The sequence below is a fragment of the Pseudophryne corroboree genome, chromosome 5, assembly GCF_028390025.1.
Source record: "Pseudophryne corroboree isolate aPseCor3 chromosome 5, aPseCor3.hap2, whole genome shotgun sequence".
Classification (NCBI taxonomy): Eukaryota; Metazoa; Chordata; class Amphibia; order Anura; family Myobatrachidae; genus Pseudophryne; species Pseudophryne corroboree.
In genome coordinates, this window is record NC_086448.1 from 150,145,871 (window position 1) to 150,172,032 (window position 26,162).

Consider the following 26,162-nt stretch of genomic DNA (forward strand, 5'->3'; position numbering starts at 1 on the left):
CCAGCAATATGCCATTATTGGAAACATCGTGAGGGGTCTGAGGCGGGTCGTAGCCTGGAAGCACCCATGTCAGGCTCCCGAGTGCAACCTGCCTCAGGGGGTGTAAAAGGGGTATAAGCGTCCCCGATGCCAGCCTCTGATGCCCTATTGGCTTAGTGGGGTGGAGGACCAGACGCCCACATCAGCTGGCTCGGTGGTCTCCGCATGTGGAAAAACACCTTATCTGTCCCCTCGTGTGCCCCGCTGCCAGCATCCTGGCGGTTAGGATCCCGGTGTTGTATTCTAATCTCCGGGAACCCGGCCGCCGAGATTCCATCCCCAACCCATCATCTATATACATATATATAATATGCTCCAGAATCCTATATAATCACCTTTGTTGTGAATGTAGTTGTTGGGCGGTTATGTGACACCAGCCCTGTGAGGCAGCAGTGATAACCACATGTTAGGATGAGGAGGGCACCATGAGTCGCCCCGTATGCACCTCAGTATAGGAAGCTACAGCCCTGATGACGCCATTGCATAACATTAGTGTTCGCTGCTGGTAATAAGCGTCATGTGCCGCACACAGAGACACCGCCCGCTGAGCGCTATGTATGTAAAGCAGCCGGAGACCTCCCTCCCGCGTACACGGAAGCCGAGCTGCTGCAGCGATGATGACAGGAGAGCAACATCATCATTTCCCAAACATTACTCCGCGCTGACTTCCGCAAACTCGGCGCTTTCTATTCTACAGATATATAGGGGAGGCTGGGGAGCTACCTATATGCACGCCAAGTACAAAACGATATATTCCCGCATGAATATCGTCTCCGCTTTACCAGCCGCACTAATACAAACGTCCGCATGTATAAATGATAGCAGGCATTGCGTCTGACTCCCTTCTGCGGTAAGTTGAGCTGCTTCCCCCCCCCCGTTGTGCTGCAGTGGACGAGTCCCAGTCAGCGCTGCAGCAGCTTCATAGCGACGTCGCAGCAGAGAGGAGTTATCGTTCGGCTCTCGACTGACGTGCCTGGTGAGGTGAGTGCCGGTGTGCGGGCGGTAGCATGTCATGGGCAGCCTGGTGTACGGGTCTCTCCGGTGTGGTGGCTGCTGCTGGGCACTGCCAGGAGGCACATGGGGGAGTAGTCACTGTGAGGTGCTGAATCTCTATGGAGAAGTGTGGGCAAGATCACAGAGTATCCTAGCAATGGACTGGCCAAGCATCAGTGAGCGTGATATGGCTTGTAGTCCAGTCACAGCGATTTCAGACTGCTAGTATTGGGGCAGACTGGCAGTGTAGGGGCAGACTGGCAATTTTTTTTGGCAGCCATTGGGGGTAGATTGGCGCCATTGGGGCAGACTGGCAGTGTAGGGGCAGCCATTGGGGCAGACTGGCAGTGTAGGGGCAGCCATTGGGGCAGACTGGCAGTGTAGGGGCAGCCATTGGGGCAGACTGGAAGTTTTTTTGGCAGCCATTGGGGCAGTGTAGGGGCAGCCATTGGGGCAGACTGGCAGTGTAGGGGCAGCCATTGGGGCAGACTGGAAGTTTTTTTGGCAGCCATTGGGGCAGATTGGGGCTATTGGGGCAGATTTACTGTGTAGGGGCAGCCATTGGGCAGACTGGCAGTGTTGGTGCAGACTGGCGCTGTAGGGGCAGCCATTGGGGCACCAACATTATAAAGGGCAGGGTGCTGCATCTCATAAGCTCATCACGTGGTGAGTTTGTTTGGTCTGCTTAACCTTATTGACAATATCTTGGCGAACTATTGAGCGCCAAAATAATGAACAGGTCATATGCAGTGACAATATGGTCCTGGTCTGTAGCTTTCTGTGCATTATGGCAGAAAACCTGTTGGAAGGATGACTCCTATGTTTGTATGGAAATAGTCATGGCTCACCTGAGGATCTGTAATATTTTATGTATAGGTTGCTTATAAGATGCTTGAATAATACGAATGTTACAAATAGTTGACCCATCTCTTTGTTTAGCTATCACTTTGAACTATCCGATCACTTGACTGTCTAATTGCTGGTGTTATTATATGCTAACATTTATGTATGTGGCAGCAGTAGCACAATCTGCATTTTTTTTTTTTTTTTATAGAGTTCCAGGAAAATTGCAGGTTTGTATAGGTCAGTGATATCTATGTGTGCGTCCTATTGCCACTACATACTCGTGTCAAAAACAACTCATTAGAGATGTATTTTAGTAACTTGAGCATAAATCGTGAGACTAGTACTACTTGCATAATAAATGCGTTCTGCATGTTTTCCTCCATTGAAGTGTCTACACAAATGTGTGTGCTTCCTTGTTTGTCAGCTACTGCTGTAAACGCCGTACAGGAATTAACTAGGTTGCTGCAAAGTGTTCTGCCTGTTAGATCTGCGCTATTATGTTGTGATTTTTAAAGTGTAACCATGTAATACTGTATAAAAGCGATTATCAATAATATTAAATCCCATATAAGAATTATAGGCACTGTACATATAACTAATTGTTACAGTCCAGTATAGTAGGAGCATGGAGAAACAAGATAACCATACATCATTAAAGAAATAAACAATGTTGGTATGAAACATTAGTGTAAAGGCACTGTTAACCAGTTTTTAGGATGATGTGAAATGCTTACAAACTTTTTACTCTTGTTGCTCCCTGTATGTTGCATTTTATACTTTATTAGTTCTAAAGGGGCCTGGCATATGCCAGGTCAACTCGGTCTCCCCCCTAATGCATTGCATGCTCTTTGGGCTCCATCTTTCCTGTTTCCATCCCGCTTTGTTCCCGCTGTATACTTGCCCCATTGTTTCTGGGGAGTAGTGGTCCTCCGTCTTCACTGGCTGGTCTGTCCCATTGCTGTAGTGGGAGGACTGTAGTTGGGGATCACACGCTGGCTCCCACTCTGCATGTCGATTATTATATAGAACTTGTTCTCAGGCAGGGTGCTCTGTCTATTCAATGAATATAATGAAATGTTGTTTAGAGTTCTCTTGACATTCTACCTCAACTCTGACAAAGAGTAAAGTATCACCTTGTTATTCCACTTATGATTGTGTCTGTTACCTTCGTGCTCAGGACCTGGAAGTGATAAAACGAGAGGGCAGGAGAGAACTTCCGCCCTTACAGCACCTAAATGTTTTCTTCGTTCTCCAGTCGTTTGGGGTAATTTTAAAAAAAATTAAAAACCTTTTTATGCCGCATTGGACCCTCACGGGCTCGCCACGCCTCGGGATCGGTGTCTCACTTCGCTCGCCACACTTTACTATTCCAAATAGATTGTTACATGGACCCGGGGGGTTATGGGAAAGGTCCTCTCCACGAAGGTTAACTAGACGCTACCCTGCCAAGCTAGAGAAGTATCTCCCACTAACATGGCAACTTTCTGGAAATCTGAGAATGGTGGACAAATTTAAGTGTAAACGCCTCTGTTCTTTTTTGTGTTTTGTATCGCTCAGTAGTACACCTTCCAGGTGTTTTGCTGTGTGTGTTTTTCTTGTATCTTGTAACTATTGCTTTCACTGGGCATCTTACTGTTAAAAAAAAAAAAAAAAAAACTATGCAAAAATCCTATGGTAACATTTGTCATTTCTCATAGGAATTATGTTTTGGCAAATTTAAAACAAGTAGATTTGGCGCAGATGTTGAAGATTTGTTGAACACTGTTCGAAGGCTGAGCGGAGATTAAAGATAAACCAAAAGCTAGAGCGATGGCTTCCTGGTAGCACTACGGAACCATGGCGTGTGGGCCAAGTGTAGGGGATGCTGACATGAACTCCATTCCACTTGTAGCTTTGAATTATAATACAAGACACAAGCTGTCTTTATACCTAAACCCAGATGCTGTGGTGGCTGCAGGCTGGACTCATCTTGCAGAAGAAATGGACTATTCATATTTAGAGATAAAGAATTTTGAAAGAGCGCCTAACCCAACCCAATCACTGCTGGAAGATTGGGAGAAAAGGTGCTCGCGGCCAACTGTTGGGGAACTCCTGGCATTTTTGAGGAAAATTGAGAGGAACGATATTCTTACAGACCTCTCATCATTAATAGGTAAGTAGGTTATAAGCTGCATGCCTTTTTATGTTTATTTTAGTGTTTAAATAGGTTTTGACTACCACAAACTGAATTTTGGGGTCACTTGTTGCTCTTGGGTGAGTATTTTAGCCTGTACCACATGTCCTCCAACTTCTGTTTGGGTCACCTTGTTGTACGGTGCCATAAGTGCCACTTGCCTGGAAAAAAAGGCGCGCATCCCAAAAAGTCACCCATGCACACTTAAATAAAGCTGTGACTTGTGAGTACATGGATCTCTGAATGAGGTCCAAAACTGGAAGCCACTGGGCAGATACTGTAGCTTTTACTGAGTTTATGTGACTTGTGACATAACTAGATTAAGGATTGTAGCTATAAATTTAGATACTAACAAATGAGAGAACACTTGGGTAAACTCACAAAATGGATTTTGGAGGTGAAAAAAGCCTCCTTATTAAAGAAAAATTCCATATAGGCTTGGGCAACATATACATTTAAAGCTGGTAAAGAATAGCAGTTACTTTGGTGGCTGGAGGGTTTTGGCATCCCGGCGGACAGGACGCTGGCAGTCGTGACCAACGCCAGAATCCCGACACCCCTCAGGAGACCGGTGCCGAGACACCGACAGCCATCATCCCGAAGGTGAGTATCGGGGTGGGGGATAGAGTTAGGCATTGGGAAGGGGTGAGGGTTAGCCGTAGCAGACACAACCTGAGGGTTGAGGGAAGAGGGCTACAATACTAGACCGCATACCGACATCGGACAGGGGTATGTTTTGTATCCCTCAACCCTAACCCTCTGTGTCGGCAATGTCTAACCCCCTCCCTAAAGTGCCTAACCCCCACCACCACTATACTCGCCTTCGGACTGTCTGTGTCCCGGTGCCAGTCTCCTGAGGGGTGTTGGGATTCTGGCGACTGTCACATGACTGCTGGCTTCCCGTCCGCCAGCATTTCATACCCAACTCGCTGGAGGAGGGAAAGGAGAACTGCTGGCATACAGTATTGCAGATCACTGTTCTGATTAAAAGCTCCGCCTGCACAGGGGTCCTATGCTCTGCATTATAGGAAGGATTTGCTGTAGAAAACTGTGTAATCTGTCTTGCCGTTCTCTTGCATGTACAGACATATGGCCTGACCATGGGTCACTTGAAAACCCAAATGCAGCTGCAGGTCTTTTATTATTATTTTCAAATGTCTTTATGCACCGTAGCAAGTGTACATCTTTGTGTATCTGAGGGAGTTGGACTCATTTCAGCCATTTCTCTACATGCGTGAAATGGGCATTACTGTGTGCCAATTTGGCGTATGCATGTTGGCATGTAGCTAGAATGACACTATGTTGAGTTGTCAATATGCTGAGGAGACGCCTATTTCAGTCGTATCTCTAGCACCTACTGGGGTAAGTGTAAGTGGCAGTAATAATAAGGATGGGAGCTCTCGCATACAGAAAAAGGTACAGTGTGATACATACGCATTAGGATGTGTGTATAATCACATTAATATTATGTTGGCAATACATTCGCATTTGGAATGTGGCCGTATTCAGATCTGTGTGTGACTCCTTCAGGCCTAAAGTGTATTGCATAGGGATAGGCAGCCTGAGTTTTCTTTCTATATGCATTGACTACATGTTTTATGTTTTGGAAATGTTGTGTTTCAACCGCAATACCTTTCTGCACTTGTAAATCTTTACCTATAGATTTGTTTGTTATGGTGCTGTTTAGCTAAGGTGATTTGTTTTCTGAACCTATAAATTTTTTGAATTTGCATCTTACAAGCTGATGTGTATGTAGCTGAGTGAAGATAACTGCAATGACTTGCATAGAAACATAGAATTTGACGGCAAATAAGAACCACTTGGCCCATCTAGTCTGCCCCCCCCCTTTTTTTTTTTTTTTTTTTTTTTTTTTTTTTTTTACTACCATATTTTTTTTATCTCAAACCTTATTTGATCCTTATTTCTTTGTAAGGATACCCTTATGTCTATCCCATGCGTGTTTAAATTGCTCTACTGCCTTAGCCTCTACCACCTCTGATGGGAGGCTATTCCACTTTTCCACTACCCTTTCTGTGAAGTAATTTTTCCTCAAATTTCCCCTGAACCTCCCCAGTCCAGTCTCAGTGCATGTCCTCGTGTCCTATTGCTTCTCTTCATTTGGAGAATGTTTCACTCCTGGCCTTTGTTAGAAACTTTCAAATATATCAACGGTTTTATCATGTCCCCCCTTTTCCCTTCTCTGCTCCAAACTATGCATATTGAGATTTTTTTAGTCTTTCTGGGTATGTTTTGTGATGTAGGCCATGCACCATTTTAGTTGCCCTTCTTTGTACAGTTTCTAATGTATTAATATCCTTTTGAAGATATGGCCTCCGGAATTGAACACCGTATTCTAGATGAGGCCGTACCAATGACCTGTACAGTGGCATTATTACTTCTTTCTTTCTGCTGCTGATTCCTCTCCCAATTGTGCCATTAATACTATATTTAGCCTTTTGGATTTTTGAGACCAAAGTGCATGATTTTGCATTTTTGGGCATTAAACTAATTGCCACAGTCTTGACCATTCCTCTAGTCCACAGGTTCTCAAACTCGGTCCTCAGGACCCCACACAGTGCATGTTTCTCTGACGTCCTAAGTGGATGCTGGGACTCCGTAAGGACCATGGGGAATAGCGGCTCCGCAGGAGACTGGGCACAACTATAAAGAAAGCTTTAGACTACTGGTGTGCACTGGCTCCTCCCACTATGACCCTCCTCCAGACTTCAGTTAGAATCTTGTGCCCGGCTGAGCTGGATGCACACTAGGGGCTTTCCTGAGCTCCTAGAAAGAAAGTATATTTAGGTTTTTTATTTTACAGTGAGATCTGCTGGCAACAGACTCACTGCAGTGAGGGACTAAGGAGAGAAGAAGCGAACCTACCTAACAGGTGGTAGTTTGGGCTTCTTAGGCTACTGGACACCATTAGCTCCAGAGGGATCGACCGCAGGACCCGACCTTGGTGTTCGTTCCCGGAGCCGCGCCGCCGCCCCCCTTACAGAGCCAGAAGCATGAAGAGGTCCGGAAAATCGGCGGCAGAAGACTTCGGTCTTCACCAAGGTAGCGCACAGCACTGCAGCTGTGCGCCATTGCTCCTCATGTACACCTCACACTCCGGTCACTGATGGGTGCAGGGCGCTGGGGGGGGGGCGCCCTGAGGGCAATATAAGACACCTTGGCTGGCAAATCTACATCATATATAGTCCTAGAGGCTATATAGATGTAAAATTACCCCTGCCAGTATTCCAGAAAAAGCGGGAGAAGTCCGCCGGAAAAGGGGCGGGGCCATCTCCCTCAGCACACTGGCGCCATTTTTCCCTCACAGCTCCGCTGGAAGGAAGCTCCCTGGCTCTCCCCTGCAGTCTGCAAGCTACAGAAGGGTAAAAAAGAAAGGGGGGGCACTAAATTTAGGCGCAGGATATGGATATATGTGTGTGTGTGTGTGTGTGTGTGTGTGTGTGTGTGTATATGTATATGTATGTATATATATATATATATATATATATATATACATGCAGAAAAATTAGGTGGCACTCACAGACTTGTAATTTAGCGTGAAAACTCCGTGAAGAGATTTATTGTGCAAACCAGTAACGTTTCGGGGACGTGTCCCCTTCCTCAGACAATTGGAACATATCAAATACATTGTATAAATAGTGTACAGTGACCCCACTTACCCCCTTCATCATGACTCCTAGCTGCGTGGACCACGGCCTGTCTCGGCGTCTCCCGTCCCGCACTTCCGGTTTCAGCGTCACCGCCCGGCCGGAAGTGACGCATGCGGGCTTCGCCGGTCACCATGGAGACGCGCTGGGAGCCCTGTAAATACATAAACATATCAAGACACGCGTTAAACACAGTAAGAAAATGACACATTATAAGACGGCGCTCACTCAGAGCTAGAGTGTCATGGAAAGCTTATAACAAACACACTATAAAAACACAAACATCTAAAAACAAGAATGGTGTTATTAAACAAGTGTTAAAAATAGACATTAAAAAATGATTAATGAGTCAGATGCTGCTCAATCTTAACTCCAGTGCGCTTCTCATATGATATATAATCCTGCATGGCACAGGGTCAGAATGGCTCCTAATCTGCGGGGCACTCTGGATGTGTCAGTGGTGCATTTTCTTGAGTGTGGTTAACCCTCTAATGTAAATGTGTCTAAAACATGACATTATGCTGGATGACCCTGCTCACTTTCAGGAATGCTTATTGAAACAGAATAATCCTTCCCCACTTCACTGTTAGACTAATTGCCACACAGTCTGGACTTACATTAATGTGGCATATTTTATAAGAAATTGATTAGTCCAAGAGACTCATTTAACCCTTTAGGGGCTAGACAGTCCAGGCGAAAGATCCACCTGGATTCTAACTGCAACAATTTTTTCCCCTGTCACCGCCTCGTAAGGACGCTGGAACGTGGTCGATGGCCCTATATCTAAAGCTTGCCAACGTGTGATGCTGTGTGGCAAAATGTCTGGCCACCGGTTGGTCACTAGTCCCTGATGCCAGGGCAGCCCGTATGGCGGACCTATGCTGAGTTAGTCTGACCTTTTAATTGACACTCCGTTTTGCCCACATAATAGAGCCCGCACGGGCATACTATTATGTAGATGACAAAACGGGACGTGCAGGTAAGTGGCCAACCAATCCTCAATCTTTGGCCGGTGTGTGGATGGGGAAAAGAATCTCACACTAAGAAAAATGAACACGTCGTGCACCCCAAGCATTTAAAGCATCCATTTTTCTTGCTTAAAAAATGCTTGGGTGCATTCTTGGCGTCAAAACCTGTGATGTCGGTTTTGACCACCAAGTCTTTCAAATTTTTGCCCCTGGAGAAACTTGCCAAAAGTTTGCTGTTTTGAAAGCATTTTAACTCTGGGTCCGTAGTCACCATTCGCCACATACTCCTAACTTGTTTAACCAAGGTCGGACTGTTGGCATTATACTCGGTTACCCATGGAATGGTTTCTCTGGGCAGGGTTTTATGGCGCTGTTTGGCCTGTTTTTGAAAATTAATCAATGCTCTATCTCGTGCTTTCTTGAGTTCAGCTAATGTATATCCTCTCTCACTAAATTTTGTTATCTCCTCTAGCTGCATCTCACGTGTGTTAGGATCTGTGTTATTTCTGCAGACTCTGAGGAGTTGTGAGTAAGGTAGACTGCGGATCATCGCTTTGGGGTGAGAGCTCTCAGCCCGAAGCACGGTATTCCGGTCTGTGGGTTTTTTATATAGGGATGTCTCAACCCTTCCCTCAACCAGCTGGATCCGGACATCCAAATAACAGATGTCAGTCTTACTTAGTGTCCAAGTTAATTTAATGGGGCTATTAGTGTTGTTATGTTTCAGAATGATATCAATGAGTTTTTGTATATCATCATTCCACAAGACCAGGAGGTCATCAATGTAGCGGAAGTAAAGTGAGATCTTACTTGAGATATTCACATCTACAAAAAATAAGTCCCGTTCTACCTCCCACATGAAGCAATTGGCGAATGCTGGGGCCACCGGGGACCACATCGAGCAGCCCTGTAATTGCCTGTAAAACTTCCCATTAAATAAAAAGAAATTATGTGTCAATGTGAAGGTAAGTAATTCAATAAACAAATCAATATCAGGACCCGAATAAAGACTATTGCCCGTGATCAGCCGTCTAACCGCCTCCAGAAACCGGAAGTGCGGGACGGGAGACGCAGAGACAGGCCGTGGTCCACGCAGCTGGGAGTCATGATGAAGGGGGTAAGTGGGGTCACTGTACACTATTTATACAATGTATTTGATATGTTCCAATTGTCTGAGGAAGGGGACACGTCCCCGAAACGTTACTGGTTTGCACAATAAATCTCTTCACGGAGTTTTCACGCTAAATTACAAGTCTGTGAGTGCCACCTAATTTTTCTGCTTGCATACTGGTGGGCCTGCTGGTCCACAAGGAAGGGCACCACAGCCAGCTATTTAGGAGGAGTGACGGGGCAAGTTTCGGAATATATATATATATATATAATGTGTGTGTGTGTGTGTGTGTGTGTATGTATGTATGTATGTGTGTGTGTATATATATATATATATATATATATATATATATATATAGATAGATAGATAGATAGATAGATAGATAGATAGATAGATATAGAGTAGAGTAAAGATACACTCGGCACTCCGCCAAATAAATGTAGACATCTTGCCCGGTGCCTTCCTTCTGAGTTTGATATAAGTATGGTATGTAGGCGGCACTCGTGGACTTAATTCAAATAAGAAACCCGGACACTCCTGGGTTGAATACAACGTTTCGGATTTATTATCCTTCGTCAGGTATATAACAAATGCAAGAAATCAAGCTTACCTTTATGCAGTTAAGAAACACCAAGTGAAAGTGAAAGGAAGTGCAAAAACGCTCCCCATGCTGCTGCTGCTGACGTCATCACCAATAGACGGCGCCTGAGCAGTGACTGGGACAAAGTGAAAGTGAAAGTAAAACCGTTACCATGGTTACAATGATACATTGTACAAACGGACATTACTACAAATGATCTTACAGCAATACTACAAAAAATAGCAACATAACCATTATAAGAAACAATTAAAGGAAATCATTTCATTCAGTCCATGCGGGGAAACAGTATTCAAAAGATGTATCCATTTAATTTCTAACTGCAGAAGGATCTTTCCTCTATCACCCCCCCTGATATCTTCCTTGACATGGTCCAACATCATGTAGCGTAATGAGGAGAGACTGTGCTTGCAAATTTTAAAATGTTTGGCAACAGGCTGATCTATGTTTTTCCCTTCCAATATCTGCTTAATGGCACTGCGGTGTTGTGCCATTCTTTCTTTGAACTGGCACACCGTTTTGCCTATGTAATATAAGCTGCAAGGGCACCTAATGCAGTAGATCACATATTTGCTGGTGCAAGTAAAAACATGTTTTAATTTGATCTGTTTACCACTATGTGGATGCCTGATATAATTGCCGGTGTCCAGATAGGTGCAAGTAGTGCAACCTAAGCACCTGTAGTTTCCTGGTTTTTTAGTCATGAAGTGTTTAGGATATGTGGGTGACATGTTAGCAATGTCAACATGTATCACATGGTCCCCGATGTTTTTACCCCTTGTATAACAAGGTAGTAACGCACTTTCAGACAATTCTGCAAGGTCTGGGTCTGCTTGGACTACTGGCCAAACCCTTTTAGCGGTACTGACAATGGTCTTAGTAGATACCGTGTAATTGTTGACCCAAATCATGGTAGTGTCTATTTTATTAGGTTTGGGACAGGTGATATTCTTTACTTTAGGTGCTTTGAGTGCCTTAATTTTAGCTGATTGTAAATCCTTGTTGCTGTACCCCCTTTCTAGAAATTTTTTAGTCATAAGTTCCATTTTATTCACCTCATCAACAGGATCACTGCAAATGCGGTGAACCCGTAAGAATTGCGAATAGGGGAGACCTCTTTTAAGGGAGCTCGGATGGTGGCTGGAGGCATGCAGCATATTGTTGCAATCGGTGGGTTTCTGGTAAATAGATGTACTGAAGTCAACACCACGTATTTTTACCTCTAGATCTAAAAAATGTATGTTTTCCTTTTGAATGTTCCACGTAAACTTGATGTGTCTGTCCCTAGTGTTGGCCAGTGACATCATATTAGTGAATTCCTCCTCTGTGCCCCTCCATAGGAGGAACACGTCGTCTATGTATCTTGTATATAGGGGTATGAGATTGGCCAGGTCCTGGTCATCAAAGAACAATTGGTGTTCAACTAGGAACATGAAAGCATTCGCGTAGGTTGGTGCGACACAAGATCCCATCGCACAACCCCGGGTCTGCAGGAAAAATTCATTGTTAAAAATAAAATAATTTCTCTCCAAAACCAACCTCAAAAGTTGCAAGAAAAAATCCACATTAGGACCAAGATAGAGGGTGTTATTGGTAATCAAACTTCGTACAGCCTCGAGTCCCCTGTCATGAGGAATACTAGTGTATAGGCTTACTACATCAATAGTGCCTAGCCAGCAGTCTTCAGGTATAACACCAAAAGATCTGAGTTTATGCAAAAACATTGTCGTGTCTTTCAGATATGTAGATTGATTCTGAACTACCGGCTGGAGGTAAAAGTCAAGATATTTGGATACTTGATAGTACAAGGAGTCCCTGGCAGACACAATGGGTCTGCCAGGTGGCTTCTCACTGTTTTTATGCAATTTGGGAAGCATATTGAATACGGGTACCCGGGGATAATTACAACACAAAGCATTCTTTACAGATTCAGTAATATGTCCAGCCTCAACCGCAGACAGCAAGACATCCTCAAGCTCCCTTAGATACATAGCAGTGGGATCAGCCTCTAGCTTGGTATACACATTATCATCACATAACTGTCTGTAAGCTTCATCTCTATAATCACATAAGTCTTGCACCACAATGCCCCCACCTTTATCGGCAGGGCGTATTGTTATGTCATTACAGGTCGCAAGATCACGCAATGCCTGCCATTCAGCAGGTGATAAATTCATGGTGCTAGTGACATTTTCTTTTTCACATAAATCAATACAATTAGTGACAGTTCTAGTGAAAGCTTTTATGGCTGTGTTGGAAGAATAGGGGTCAAAGTTAGATTTTGGTTTAACAGGACATGCTGGTTTATCAATTTTAGTTAAAGGTTTATCAGAGTCATTTTTACTAAAGAATTCTTTCAGTCTCAGTTGCCTGTTAAGGCGACTCAGGTCAACTTTGCTTTTGAGACTATTATGGGGGTTAGTCGGAACAAAATTCAAACCTTTACTCAACACCGCAGTCTCAATGTCAGTCAATGTGCGTGATGATAAATTATATATCATTTCTTTGTTGTTTTTGCAGCTCGCTTTGGTCTCCCTTTGGCATTGGCCGCCACGTCTGGTTCTTTGTCTTCTGCGCCGTCCTCCTTTGCTCTCGTTTTTACCCCTAAAGGGGAACGACCTCTGGAATTGGTGCTCATGTTCCTAGTTGAACACCAATTGTTCTTTGATGACCAGGACCTGGCCAATCTCATACCCCTATATACAAGATACATAGACGACGTGTTCCTCCTATGGAGGGGCACAGAGGAGGAATTCACTAATATGATGTCACTGGCCAACACTAGGGACAGACACATCAAGTTTACGTGGAACATTCAAAAGGAAAACATACATTTTTTAGATCTAGAGGTAAAAATACGTGGTGTTGACTTCAGTACATCTATTTACCAGAAACCCACTGATTGCAACAATATGCTGCATGCCTCCAGCCACCATCCGAGCTCCCTTAAAAGAGGTCTCCCCTATTCGCAATTCTTACGGGTTCACCGCATTTGCAGTGATCCTGTTGATGAGGTGAATAAAATGGAACTTATGACTAAAAAATTTCTAGAAAGGGGGTACAGCAACAAGGATTTACAATCAGCTAAAATTAAGGCACTCAAAGCACCTAAAGTAAAGAATATCACCTGTCCCAAACCTAATAAAATAGACACTACCATGATTTGGGTCAACAATTACACGGTATCTACTAAGACCATTGTCAGTACCGCTAAAAGGGTTTGGCCAGTAGTCCAAGCAGACCCAGACCTTGCAGAATTGTCTGAAAGTGCGTTACTACCTTGTTATACAAGGGGTAAAAACATCGGGGACCATGTGATACATGTTGACATTGCTAACATGTCACCCACATATCCTAAACACTTCATGACTAAAAAACCAGGAAACTACAGGTGCTTAGGTTGCACTACTTGCACCTATCTGGACACCGGCAATTATATCAGGCATCCACATAGTGGTAAACAGATCAAATTAAAACATGTTTTTACTTGCACCAGCAAATATGTGATCTACTGCATTAGGTGCCCTTGCAGCTTATATTACATAGGCAAAACGGTGTGCCAGTTCAAAGAAAGAATGGCACAACACCGCAGTGCCATTAAGCAGATATTGGAAGGGAAAAACATAGATCAGCCTGTTGCCAAACATTTTAAAATTTGCAAGCACAGTCTCTCCTCATTACGCTACATGATGTTGGACCATGTCAAGGAAGATATCAGGGGGGGTGATAGAGGAAAGATCCTTCTGCAGTTAGAAATTAAATGGATACATCTTTTGAATACTGTTTCCCCGCATGGACTGAATGAAATGATTTCCTTTAATTGTTTCTTATAATGGTTATGTTGCTATTTTTTGTAGTATTGCTGTAAGATCATTTGTAGTAATGTCCGTTTGTACAATGTATCATTGTAACCATGGTAACGGTTTTTACTTTCACTTTCATTTTCACTTTGTCCCAGTCACTGCTCAGGCGCCGTCTATTGGTGATGACGTCAGCAGCAGCAGCATGGGGAGTGTTTTTGCACTTCCTTTCACTTTCACTTGGTGTTTCTTAACTGCATAAAGGTAAGCTTGATTTCTTGCATTTGTTATATACCTGACGAAGGATAATAAATCCGAAACGTTGTATTCAACCCAGGAGTGTCCGGGTTTCTTATTTGAATTAAGTCCACGAGTGCCGCCTACATACCATACTTATATATATATATATATATATATATATATATATATATATATATATATATATATTATAAAATCATTGGAGATCCGCACTCACATCAAAAGATACATAAATACATATTCAGGGTGCACCCAGTGAAACTGACAAAGTCAGCCACAAATACAAAACAGGGGTTCCACATAGGTGGAAGGGGCACTCACAATTAAATAATACATACAATTAAATTGCATAAAACATTCATAGTTTAATAGTAAAATATTCAGTTGCACCAACTCGCCCTTGATCGACGTTTCGACCCCATGACTGGGTCTTTTTCAAGATAGGCAGGTTCGGTTAACAATCAAGTAACTTTTAAAGGTATATACATAGTAACATCAGTGGGGATCTAGAAAAGAGAAAGAACATAAGACCACTCTTAATGCCTCCCAGGCCCCATTGTTGCGCATTAATCATATACTAAAATGCACACGGCACACTTCACAGTGCATTTATCGGATGAACCTTAAGCCCAGTGGATAATATCCTGCTACAGTGACCACCACCGTGACTCCAAATACCAAAACAAGAAAAGGCTTACATTGAAACATCACTTAGGAGAAATGCCCTGACAACATCTATCCACTCAGCTGGTATGCAGCTCAAATGCCTAAAAAAACAATATGTGCAAGATATCAGCAAGTAAATAAACAAACCCAGTGTTAGCTCAAAAGACACGTAGGTATATACAAATACGTACTCCAGCAATTATACCGTCACAGGTAAATGCATGTAGGCTTCTAATAATGTAGTTCACGTAAAAATCATCCTATAAACAAAAAAGGAAGATAAAACTGGAGACCGTATAAATACTGATCTGGTACATGAGTGTAATGAGCACTGACTACTCACTATATGCCAGCAGTCATTCCAGTCTGAATGAATCCAGGTAGGCCACTAGTAGATTCCACAATGCATCATAAGCGATTACTGAAATAAACAGTGTGCAGTCTAAATATCAGTCATCCATAGTACAACTATACACACAGAGTCAGTGACCACTACGTGGTAGATACTTACACAACCATGTTCACACAGTCAGAAGGCACCTGGTTCTATACATGGAGTCTAAACGCCGGTGAATTTAACCCCAGACGGCCGGAAGTGAACACAACGTCACTTCCGCTATACGCTTTCATCAAAATCACCACAACAACCAAACCTATTTAACTATCCCCCACACATATAAAACAATCCCTACCTGTGTGTGACCACAAACGGGGGCCCAGCACCCAACACTGCCGCAGCCGCCACACACCACGGTCCGGGACGTACTCTGCGTCTCACGGACCGGAAGCGCATCAGTAAACCTTTCCCGCGATGCGTCATGCGTTCCATACACCGGAAGTGTGCGTTCCACCGGGTAACGGTGAGACGAATCGCTACAAATAACTGGATACTCACTCACCGCTGCATTAATGTGAATCATGTTAAAGAGGTCCTGAGCAATATATCCACTAGGCTGACAGTCACCAAAAATGAAAAATATAAATAATGTTTAAACTATATTATTGTGACAGTATCAATTATGTATGTAACAAATATTTTGATGTTGGAAATGTGAACGGCTGGGCTAGACCAATGTGGATGCTGCACCACCATAAGCCCTCAGGTTCCATTGTTGCATGATGTTAGAGATGCCTCATTAGTGATACATACATGTATATTTATGTGTTATGTGTCCAGTATTTATTTATTTATATTTTTCATTTTTGGTGACTGTCACCCTGGGCTCGCTCACGGGTGGATCCCTGGATTTTTCAGATAGTATCTCAGGGGTACAAGCTGGAATTCGAAACGTCTCCTCCCCCCCCCCCGCCGTTTCCTCAAATCTGCCTTGCCAACCACTCCCTCAGGCAGGGAGGCAGTGTTACAGGCAATTCACAAGCTGTATTCACAACAGGTGATAGTAAAGGTGCCCCTACTTCAACAAGGACGGGGTTACTATTCCACAATGTTTGTGGTACCGAAACCGGACGGTTCGGTGAGACCCATTTTAAATTTGAAATCCTTGAACACATATATAAAAAAATTGAAGTTCAAGATGGAATCGCTCAAGGCGGTTATTGCAAGCCTGGACGAGGGGGATTACATGGTATCACTGGACATCAAGGATGCTTACCTACATGTCCCCATTTACCATCCTCACCAGGAGTACCTCAGATTTGTGGTACAGGATTGTCATTACCAATTCCAGACGTTGCCGTTCGGTCTATCCACGGCTCCGAGGGTCTTTACCAAGGTAATGGCCGAAATGATGATACTCCTTCGAAAGAAGGGAGTTTTAATTATCCCGTACTTGGACGATCTCCTGATAAAGGCGAGGTCCAGAGAGCAGTTGTTGGTCGGGGTAGCACTATCTCGGGAGGTGCTACAACAGCACGGCTGGATTCTAAACATTCCAAAGTCACAATTGGTCCCTACGACACGTCTACTGTTCCTGGGGATGGTTCTGGACAGAGAACAGAAAAAAGTATTTCTCCCGGAGGAGAAGGCCAAGGAGCTGTCATCTCTAGTCAGAGGCCTCCTAAAACCAAAACAGGTGTCGGTGCATCACTGCATGCTGATCCTGGGAAAGATGGTAGCTTCCTACGAAGCGATTCCATTCGGCAGGTTTCATGCAAGAACCTTTCAGTGGGACCTGTTGGACAAGTGGTCCGGATCGCATCTTCAGATGCATCGGCTGATAACCCTGTCTCCAAGGACAAGGGTGTCTCTGCTGTGGTGGCTGCAGAGTGCTCATCTTCAAGAGGGCCGCAGATTCGGCATACAGGACTGGGTCCTGGTGACCACGGATGCCAGCCTTCGAGGCTGGGGGGCAGTCAGAACAGGGAAGAAACTTCCAAGGACTATGGTCAAGTCAGGAGACTTCCCTGCACATAAATATTCTGGAACTAAGGGCCATTTAAAATGCCCTAAGTCAGGCAAAACCCCTGCTTCAAAACCAGCCGGTACTGATCCAGTCAGACAACATCACGGCGGTCGCCCATGTAAACCGACAGGGCGGCACGAGAAGCAGGACGGCAATGGCAGAAGCCACAAGGATTCTCCGATGGGCGGAAAATCACGTGTTGGCACTGTCAGCAGTGTTCATTCCGGGAGTGGACAACTGGGAAGCAGACTTCCTCAGCAGGCACGACCTCCACCCGGGAGAGTGGGGACTTCTTCCAGAAGTCTTTCAAATGATTGTAAACCGTTGGGAAAGGCCACAGGTGGACATGATGGCGTCCCGCCTAAACAAAAAGCTAGAAAAGTATTGCGCCAGGTCAAGAGACCCGCAGGCGATAGCTGTGGACGCTCTAGTGACACCGTGGGTGTACCGGTCGGTTTATGTGTTCCCTCCTCTTCCTCTCATACCAAAGGTACTGAGGATAATACGGAGAAGAGGAGTAAGAACTATACTCATTGTTCCGGATTGGCCAAGAAGAGCTTGGTACCCGGAACTTCAAGAAATGATCTCAGAGGACCCATGGCCTCTACCGCTCAGACAAGACCTGCTGCAGCAGGGGCCCTGTCTGTTCCAAGACTTACCGCGGCTGCGTTTGACGGCATGGCGGTTGAACACCGGATCCTGAAGGAAAAGTGCATTCCGGAGGAAGTCATTCCTACGCTGATTAAAGCTAGGAAAGAAGTAACCGCAAACCATTATCACCGCATATGGCGAAAATATGTTGCGTGGTGTGAGGCCAGGATGGCCCCAACGGAGGAATTTCAGCTGGGCCGTTTCCTGCACTTCCTACAGTCAGGGGTGACTATGGGCCTTAAATTGGGTTCCATTAAGGTCCAGATTTCGGCGCTATCGATTTTCTTCTGAGAGAACTGGCTTCACTACCTGAAGTTCAGACTTTTGTTAAGGGAGTGCTGCATATTCAGCCCCCTTTTGTGCCTCCAGTGGCACCTTGGGATCTCAACGTGGTGTTGGATTTCCTAAAGTCACATTGGTTTGAGCTACTGAAAACCGTGGATTTGAAATATCTCACGTGGAAAGTGGTCATGTTGTTGGCCTTGGCTTCGGCCAGGCGTGTATCAGAATTGGCGGCTTTGTCATGTAAAAGCCCTTATCTGATTTTCCATATGGATAGGGCGGAATTGAGGACTCGTCCCCAGTTTCTCCCTAAAGTGGTATCAGCTTTTCATTTGTTCCAACCTATCGTGATACCTGCGGCTACAAAAGACTTGGAGGCTTCCAAGTTGTTGGACGTAGTCAGGGCCCTGAAAATCTATGTTTCCAGGACAGCTGGAGTCAGAAAGACTGACTCGCTCTTTATCCTGTATGCGCCCAACAAGTTGGGTGCACCTGCTTCAAAGCAGACTATTGCTCGCTGGATCTGTAGTACGATTCAGCTTGCACATTCTGCGGCGGGACTGCCGCATCCTAAATCGGTGAAAGCCCATTCCACGAGGAAGGTGGGCTCTTCTTGGGCGGCTGCCCGAGGGGTCTCTGCTTGGTCGGGGTCAAACACGTTTGCTAAATTCTACAAGTTTGACACCCTGGCTGAGGAGGACCTAGAGTTTGCCCATTCGGTGCTGCAGAGTCATCCGCACTCTCCCGCCCGTTTGGGAGCTTTGGTATAATCCCCATGGTCCTTACGGAGTCCCAGGATCCACTTAGGACGTCAGAGAAAATAAGAATTTACTCACCGGTAATTCTATTTCTCGTAGTCCGTAGTGGATGCTGGGCGCCCATCCCAAGTGCGGATTGTCTGCAATACTTGTATATAGTTATTGCTTAACTAAAGGGTTATTGTTGAGCCATCTGTTGAGAGGCTCAGTAGTTATCATACTGTTAACTGGGTATTGTATCACGAGTTATACGGTGTGATTGGTGTGGCTGGTATGAGTCTTACCCGGGATTCAAAATCCTTCCTTATTGTGTCAGCTCTTCCGGGCACAGTATCCTAACTGAAGTCTGGAGGAGGGTCATAGTGGGAGGAGCCAGTGCACACCAGTAGTCTAAAGCTTTCTTTATAGTTGTGCCCAGTCTCCTGCGGAGCCGCTATTCCCCATGGTCCTTACGGAGTCCCAGCATCCACTACGGACTGCAAGAAATAGAATTACTGGTGAGTAAATTCTTATTTTTGCAGGTCTCCTCACAGAATCACAAGTTAAATAATTTGCTCCACCTGTGGACCTTTTTAACATGTGTCAGTGAACAATGAATACACCTGTGCACTTGCTGGGTTACCTGCAAAACATGCACTGTGTGGGGTCCTGAGGACCGAGTTTGAGAACCACTGCTCTAGTCTACCTAGATCCTCAATCATTTTGTTTTACCCCTCCTGGTGTGTCTACCGTGTTGCATTCCTTTTGTATCGTCTGCAAAGAGGCATACGTTCCCTTTAATGCCTTTTGCAATGTCGCCAATAAAGATATTAAAAAGCACTGGTCCTAGGACAGATCCCTGGGGTACTCCACTGGTAACATTTGCCTCCTGTGACTGCACTTCATTTACCACAACTTTTTTTTTTTTTTTTTCTATACTGCAACCAAGATCTTATCCATTCAATAATCCTAGTATCCAGTCCCAGTCTACGATGTGGAACAGTGTCAAAAGCCTTACTAAAGTCTAGATAAGCTATATCCACGGCTCCACCTTTATCCCCCACTTTAGTCACACAGTCAAAAAAGTCAATAAGATTTGTTTGACTTGATCTTCCCCTAGTATTTTAATTTTTTTAAATAAAGTGGAACTAACTGGTCTGTAGTTGTTTGCCTCTTCCTTGCTTCCACTTTTGTGCAGTGGGACTACGTTTGCTATTTTCCAGTCCTCTGGAATTACTCCTGTAGCCAATGACTGGTTGAATAATTCTGTCCATGATGCTATCGGCACCTCTAAATTCTTTTAGTATCCTTGGATGTATCCCATCTGGCCCCATAGACTTGTCCACTTTCAGCTTTGAGAGTTCTGTTAGGACCTTCTCCTCTATAAATGTACTTGTTTAATTTTCCTGAATATCCCTGCAACTTAACTGTGGCACCTTCCCCTCTCTTTCAGTAGTGAATACTGAGCTAAAATAATTAAGATGATCTGCTATTACATTGTCTCCTTCAACAAGACTCCCAGTCTCTGGGGGTCATTCCGACCTGATCGCATGCCGCCGTTTTTCGCAGCGATCAGGTCACTACTGCGCATGCACCGCAGTGCACCGGCGTGTTGTAAGCGATGGATTTAATGAAGAATCCATTTGCACAGCCGATCGCAAGGAGATTGACAGGGAGAATGCATCCATGGGTGTCAACTGACCGTTTTCTGGGAGTGTTTGGAAAAATGCAGGCGTGTCCAAGTGTTTGCAGGGCAGGTGTCTGACGTCAATTCCAGGACCAGACAGGCTGAAGTGATCGCAAGGACTGAGTAAGTTCAGATCCACTCAGAAACTGCACAAAACTTTTTTGTAGTGCTCGGCTGCACATGCGATCGCACACTTGCAAAGCAAAAATACACTCCCCAATAGGCAGCGACTATCTGTTCGCAGCACTGCAAAAAATAGCTAGCAACCGATCAACTCGGAATGACCCCCTCTGTGTTTAGTTTCATTATTCCGCCTTTTGTTTTTCTCCTTTCGCTTATATACCTAAAAAAGTTTTGCCTCCTTTACCCACTGACTGGGTCATTTTCTCCTCAGCTTGTGCCTTTGCACATCTGATTACCTTCTTATGGTGCCCATACACTTGTGAGATAATCGGTGCTAACCTTCGATTTCGACCGCATCTGTGAGAGAAATTGAAGGATTGTATGCACATTTTAGGTACCTTTCAACGCGATGCGCAGGCATGCCGGTCGAATCTTGCGTCTCAAGATAGTATGTGCTGCACTTAATATTTATCGAATCGCAGTGCGATCGCAAGTGTTTTTAAAAACGCATGCGATATATCGCACTGCGATGCACAATGGGCACCCGCCGAGAGCGGACGGAGGCCGCTCGCACTAGGCGGTGAAGTGCCCATCACATGATTACCATGCGATCTATCGTATGGTAATCACTTTGGCAGTTCAGGTGCGATTTCATCGCACCTGAACTGTCAGTGCGATGCCCCGCCGCATCGCACAAGTGTATGGGCACCATTAGTCTCCTTCTGTCTAACAAAATATCTTTGTCTTCATTTTTTTGTGTCTGCTTATATTTCCTAAAAGCCATCTTTTTTGCTTTCACAATATTTGCTACTTCTTTTTCGCAAACCACACTGGCTTCCTTTTCCTTGTGTTTTTCTGAACACTTTTTTGATAGAGTTCTGTTGCCTTTAATATTGCACTTAATGTTTCCCACCTCTCCTGCACTGCTTTCAAGTTCCTCCACTCTGCTAAAGAATTGCTTACGCATTTTTCCATCCCTACAAAATCAGCCCTCCTAAAATCCAACACCTTTGCTTTTGTATGGAATAAGTCAGTCTCTGTCTCTATGTTGAACCATACTGCTTGATCACTGGATCCCAGATTTTCACCCACTTTTATGTCCGATATTCTGTCTCCATTTGTAAGTATTATGTCTAATATTGCGTCTTTACGAGTGGGCTCCATCACCAATTGGTGGAGGGATGCTCCCTGAAGGGAATTTAAAATGTCTCTACTTCCAGTGGAACTAGCAACAGACACCTCCCCAGTTTACATCAGGAAGATTCGAGTCTCCCATGACCATTACCTCTCCTTTTTAAGGGGGTAATTCAGACCTGATCGCTAGGTTGCGTTTTTTGCATCCCTGCGATCAGGTAGTCACCGCCTACAGAGGGAGGGTATGGAGTGTGTGCAGGGGTGCGATCGCATTTGTAGCAGAACTGCACAAACATCAGTTTGTGCAATTTCTGATCAGCCCAGGACTTACTCAGCCGCTGCGATGATCGGGGCCGGAGCTGACGTCACAATACATCCCTCCAAACACCTGGTCCCTCCTGCGTTTTTCTGGACACTCCTTGAAAACGGTCAGTTGCCACCCACAAACGCCCTCTTCCTGTAAATCTCCACCCGCGCATTCGGAAATTTCGCACCATCCCATTGCTGCTCCGTCACGCCTGTGCATTGCGGTGCATGCGCAGTTCAGATCTGATCGCAGGCTGTGAAAAAATGCAGCCTAGCGATCAGGTCTGAATTACCCCCTTAAAGTTGCTGAACTCAAACCGACCATTTATTGGATCTCTTGGCATAACCAAACTCTCCCAGCTTGACCTTTTTGAAGCCCTATTTTATTTATTTCATTTTATCTAATTATTTTGTTTACTCAGACAAAAGTAGAAATCTGGCTTGTTGGACTTTTTTTTTCCTACTATTTTTTTTTTCTATTTTTATTGATATGTTTGGTACAAGAATTAACATACAAGGATATTGCAACAGTGGCAGTAGTGTAATAGAAACATGGTAAACGCATCAATGGTCATCAAAAGCAGAGAGCAGATACGGATTACAGTACGGCAAATCCCTATGAGATCATGTCAGTACAATAATGATTAAGATGCGTGGGCTAGATGTATCATCGCATGGAAAGTGATAAAATGGAAAAAGTGCCAGCCAATCAGCTCCTAACTGCCATGTCACAGGTTATGTTTGAAAAATGACAGGAGCTGATTGGCTGGTACTTTTTCACTCTCCAATAACAAAGTGCATTGAAGACTTAAATAACAATTACTCTTATAAAAACATTTGTCAGAGCCCAGATAATCAACAGCTTTGAAAATCCGTCATATAGTAATTCTGTCCCTGGAACGTAGTGAAGTTTTGAAGTTAGATTCCTGATTGGATGCAATTAGTGTCACCGTATCATCAGCCCACTCCAATAGCTAGCTTAAGGAACGTCTGAAGCATTATGGATGGCCATCGGTGTCCCTAATTTGCTGGAAATGGTTTTTCCATTCGCTGCCGGTATTGTGATTGCAACTATAGCATGCTTGTTCCTGACAGTGGATTACGGCCATTTAGTTGAATCTTTTGTGCATGCTCAGATTTCCCGGTTCTGCGCTAAATAACTATTGTCTGTGTAATGCATGTTGTGATGGGGGCAAAGTGATGACTATCCCTATTAATAGAACACGGGAAGCAGGATGCTACTGTGCATTGCATTGTGGTCTCATACTGCTAATTTTCAAATAAACATTCTTTGTTAATGACTTATTCTACACTATATAACTAGAATTATGTCCTTTTTTGTCTTCATGTTTTAGAATCGGACTGTAAGAAATATTTAACTAAATGGGGGACGCGTAGCCAACCACCCCCATTGCAAGATGCCACTGTGGACAGCAGCGCTGGTATGTGTCTGTGTTTTATTTTGTCAACCTCTTTAGAACCATGCTTGCTAGAGTGCTGTATTAGCTCACACACCTCACAGCTATACATGTGGTGTTCAAAACAAGAGGACAAATTGATATGTAGTACACCAAAATAGAAATTTGTTAGTTAAAAAGGTGCATAATTTCACAATTCGTCAATGCTGACTCCACTATGTAAGAAAAGGACTAGGCAGCTTGGGGGACAGGGCAGTAGTGGAGACAGGCCCAGGTACTGAGGGTGTACTGCGCAACACTGCATGCTCCGCGATCTCCCCTACCTGTAACATTTCTCTCCAGTATGGCTGTATAGCACTGCAGCAGCACATCGTGCAGTGAGCGAGAGAAGACAGGAGCAGTGTGCTGGCGTGTCCGTCGGCTGTGCTGCGGGGCCGACGCGATACGTCTGTGAACGACGGATTTCACAGACGTATCGGCCGTACACACAGGCCGACGGACCCGTGATATATCGGCCGTTCAAGAGAACGGACGATATATCTGCCAATGTGTACACAGCAATATATTAAGATACTGTATATTGCTGTGTATCTTTATTATACATGAGAATGCAGCCAGTCCACTCACGTCTAATTAGTGACCTTATGAAGGAATGATTTTAGAGTGATACCACTTGTTCCTGGCGCGTTGGCTGACTGCACTACAATGTATATTTGTATTTGGCAATTTACTGCCTTAACTGTAGTTGGCTGATGGGTAGATTTATAATCTTAAGCGCCTGCACTTCCATATGAGAATAACCGGTGACCAGCTTGTTTATAATATTGTGACTCTTCAACTAAATGTATACTTTTTTGTTTTCTTCCTATATATTGTGACTGTTGCAAGAAATAATTTTTGTTTTCATTTTAACAATATGTATGTCCTATATCTACCTGTAGGACAAGCACCCGAGCAGTTTGATGCGTTCATCTGCTACTGTGCCCAGGATATTAAGTTTGTGCAGGAGATGATCCTCCGATTTGAGCAGTCTGAGCATAACCTGAAGCTGTGTGTGTTTGACAGGGACGTCCTTCCTGGTACATGTCTGTGGTCTATAACCAGCGAACTTATAGAAAAAAGGTACTTTTCACATATATTCCCCAATGGCATGATGTGTTTGACCTGTGGTGCATGCCAGGACCATTTCTGTACTGCAGTCAGCAGAGCAGGATGGGAAAGGTCAGGTGAAATGGGGCTACCAGCCGGCTGAGGTTGCTGGGTCCATAACTACAGGCATACTATAAAGTGGCGTTTACATTTCTATTATATGTGACAGCCTACAAGCAAATATTCCCAATTGGCGCTTAATAATACATGGGCACAGTCCAATTATAAATATAAAAACAATTTAGGGTTTACAGATGCACTTTAAATATGTAAAAGGTAACTGGTGTAAAATACACAGTTAAAATAACACCAATATTGTGAAATTACTCCAACATATATAATTCACTAATGATGTCTTAAAAAAACAACCTGCACTGTAAGTCGCCTACAATATAAGTAGGACATGAATATAAGGTATATTAGCAGGTGGATTATGTCCAAATGGCAGAAACTCTCAGGGGCAAATTTATTAAGCCTGGTGAAGTGATAAAGTGGAAGGTGATAACGCACCAGCCAATCAGCTCCTAACTGTCATTTTTCAAACCCAGTTTGTAACATGGAAGTTAGGAGCTGATTGGCGGCTGCGTTATCACCTTCCACTTTATCACTTCACCAGGCTTAATAAATCTGCCCCTCAGTCCTTATGCGGCCAGTCTTTGTAGAATGATCTTTGTATATGTGGACTCCGTATGAGTTGGTAATAAACAAAGCTCCCCGCACAATATAGGACAGCGTGGCCAATTGATCGCTGCAGAAATGGGGACCACCCGCAATGATGATGGATAAGTGTGGCTTGTCGCTCTGGGGTATGGCGGCCCGAGTCACTGGGGACCACACCACATATGTGACAGCCTGCATGATCATTTCTCAAATACACATCTAGTTGTTCCGTTGTCAAAATCTGCATGGAGATGTACTGTATGTTATATTGTAATGTTAAAACCCTGAGAGTTTGTTCTTAAATAGATTACGGTCTGTTTTACAGGTGCAGGAAGATGGTGGTGATTATTTCTGATGATTACCTGGACAGTAATGAATGTGACTTTCAGACAAAATTTGCTCTTAGCCTTGGACCAGGTACATTCACAAGGATCTCTTACATTACTGCATCACCACTAGGTGGCAGTAATGGGAAATGTAATTTCCTGTGTGTATAAAATTACATCTGTTTAACCAATGTCGGGGCAGATGTATT

General features: G+C 44.3%; 1 protein-coding gene and 1 long non-coding RNA gene across 6 annotated transcripts in view; one reads left to right on the top strand and one right to left on the bottom strand.

Annotated features, from left to right (window-relative positions):
- LOC134927407 (uncharacterized) overlaps positions 1-759 on the bottom strand; it is a 70,688-nt gene extending 69,929 nt beyond the window's left edge. The window contains exon 1 of the long non-coding RNA XR_010177630.1: positions 375-759. This is a non-coding gene — a long non-coding RNA (uncharacterized LOC134927407). The remainder of the gene's footprint in view (positions 1-374) is intronic.
- A 55-nt stretch (positions 760-814) lies between these two features.
- MYD88 (MYD88 innate immune signal transduction adaptor) overlaps positions 815-26,162 on the top strand; it is a 31,956-nt gene continuing 6,608 nt past the window's right edge. Inside the window, exons 1-6 of one of the 5 annotated variants that reach the window (XM_063921814.1) lie at positions 909-1,020; positions 2,087-2,115; positions 3,576-4,030; positions 23,756-23,842; positions 24,760-24,940; positions 25,953-26,044. In XM_063921814.1, the coding sequence (XP_063777884.1) occupies positions 3,715-4,030; positions 23,756-23,842; positions 24,760-24,940; positions 25,953-26,044 (676 nt within the window). In that variant the 5' untranslated portion in view covers positions 909-1,020; positions 2,087-2,115; positions 3,576-3,714. The other 4 variants (XM_063921815.1, XM_063921816.1, XM_063921813.1 and 1 more) reach the window with 4 other exon arrangements.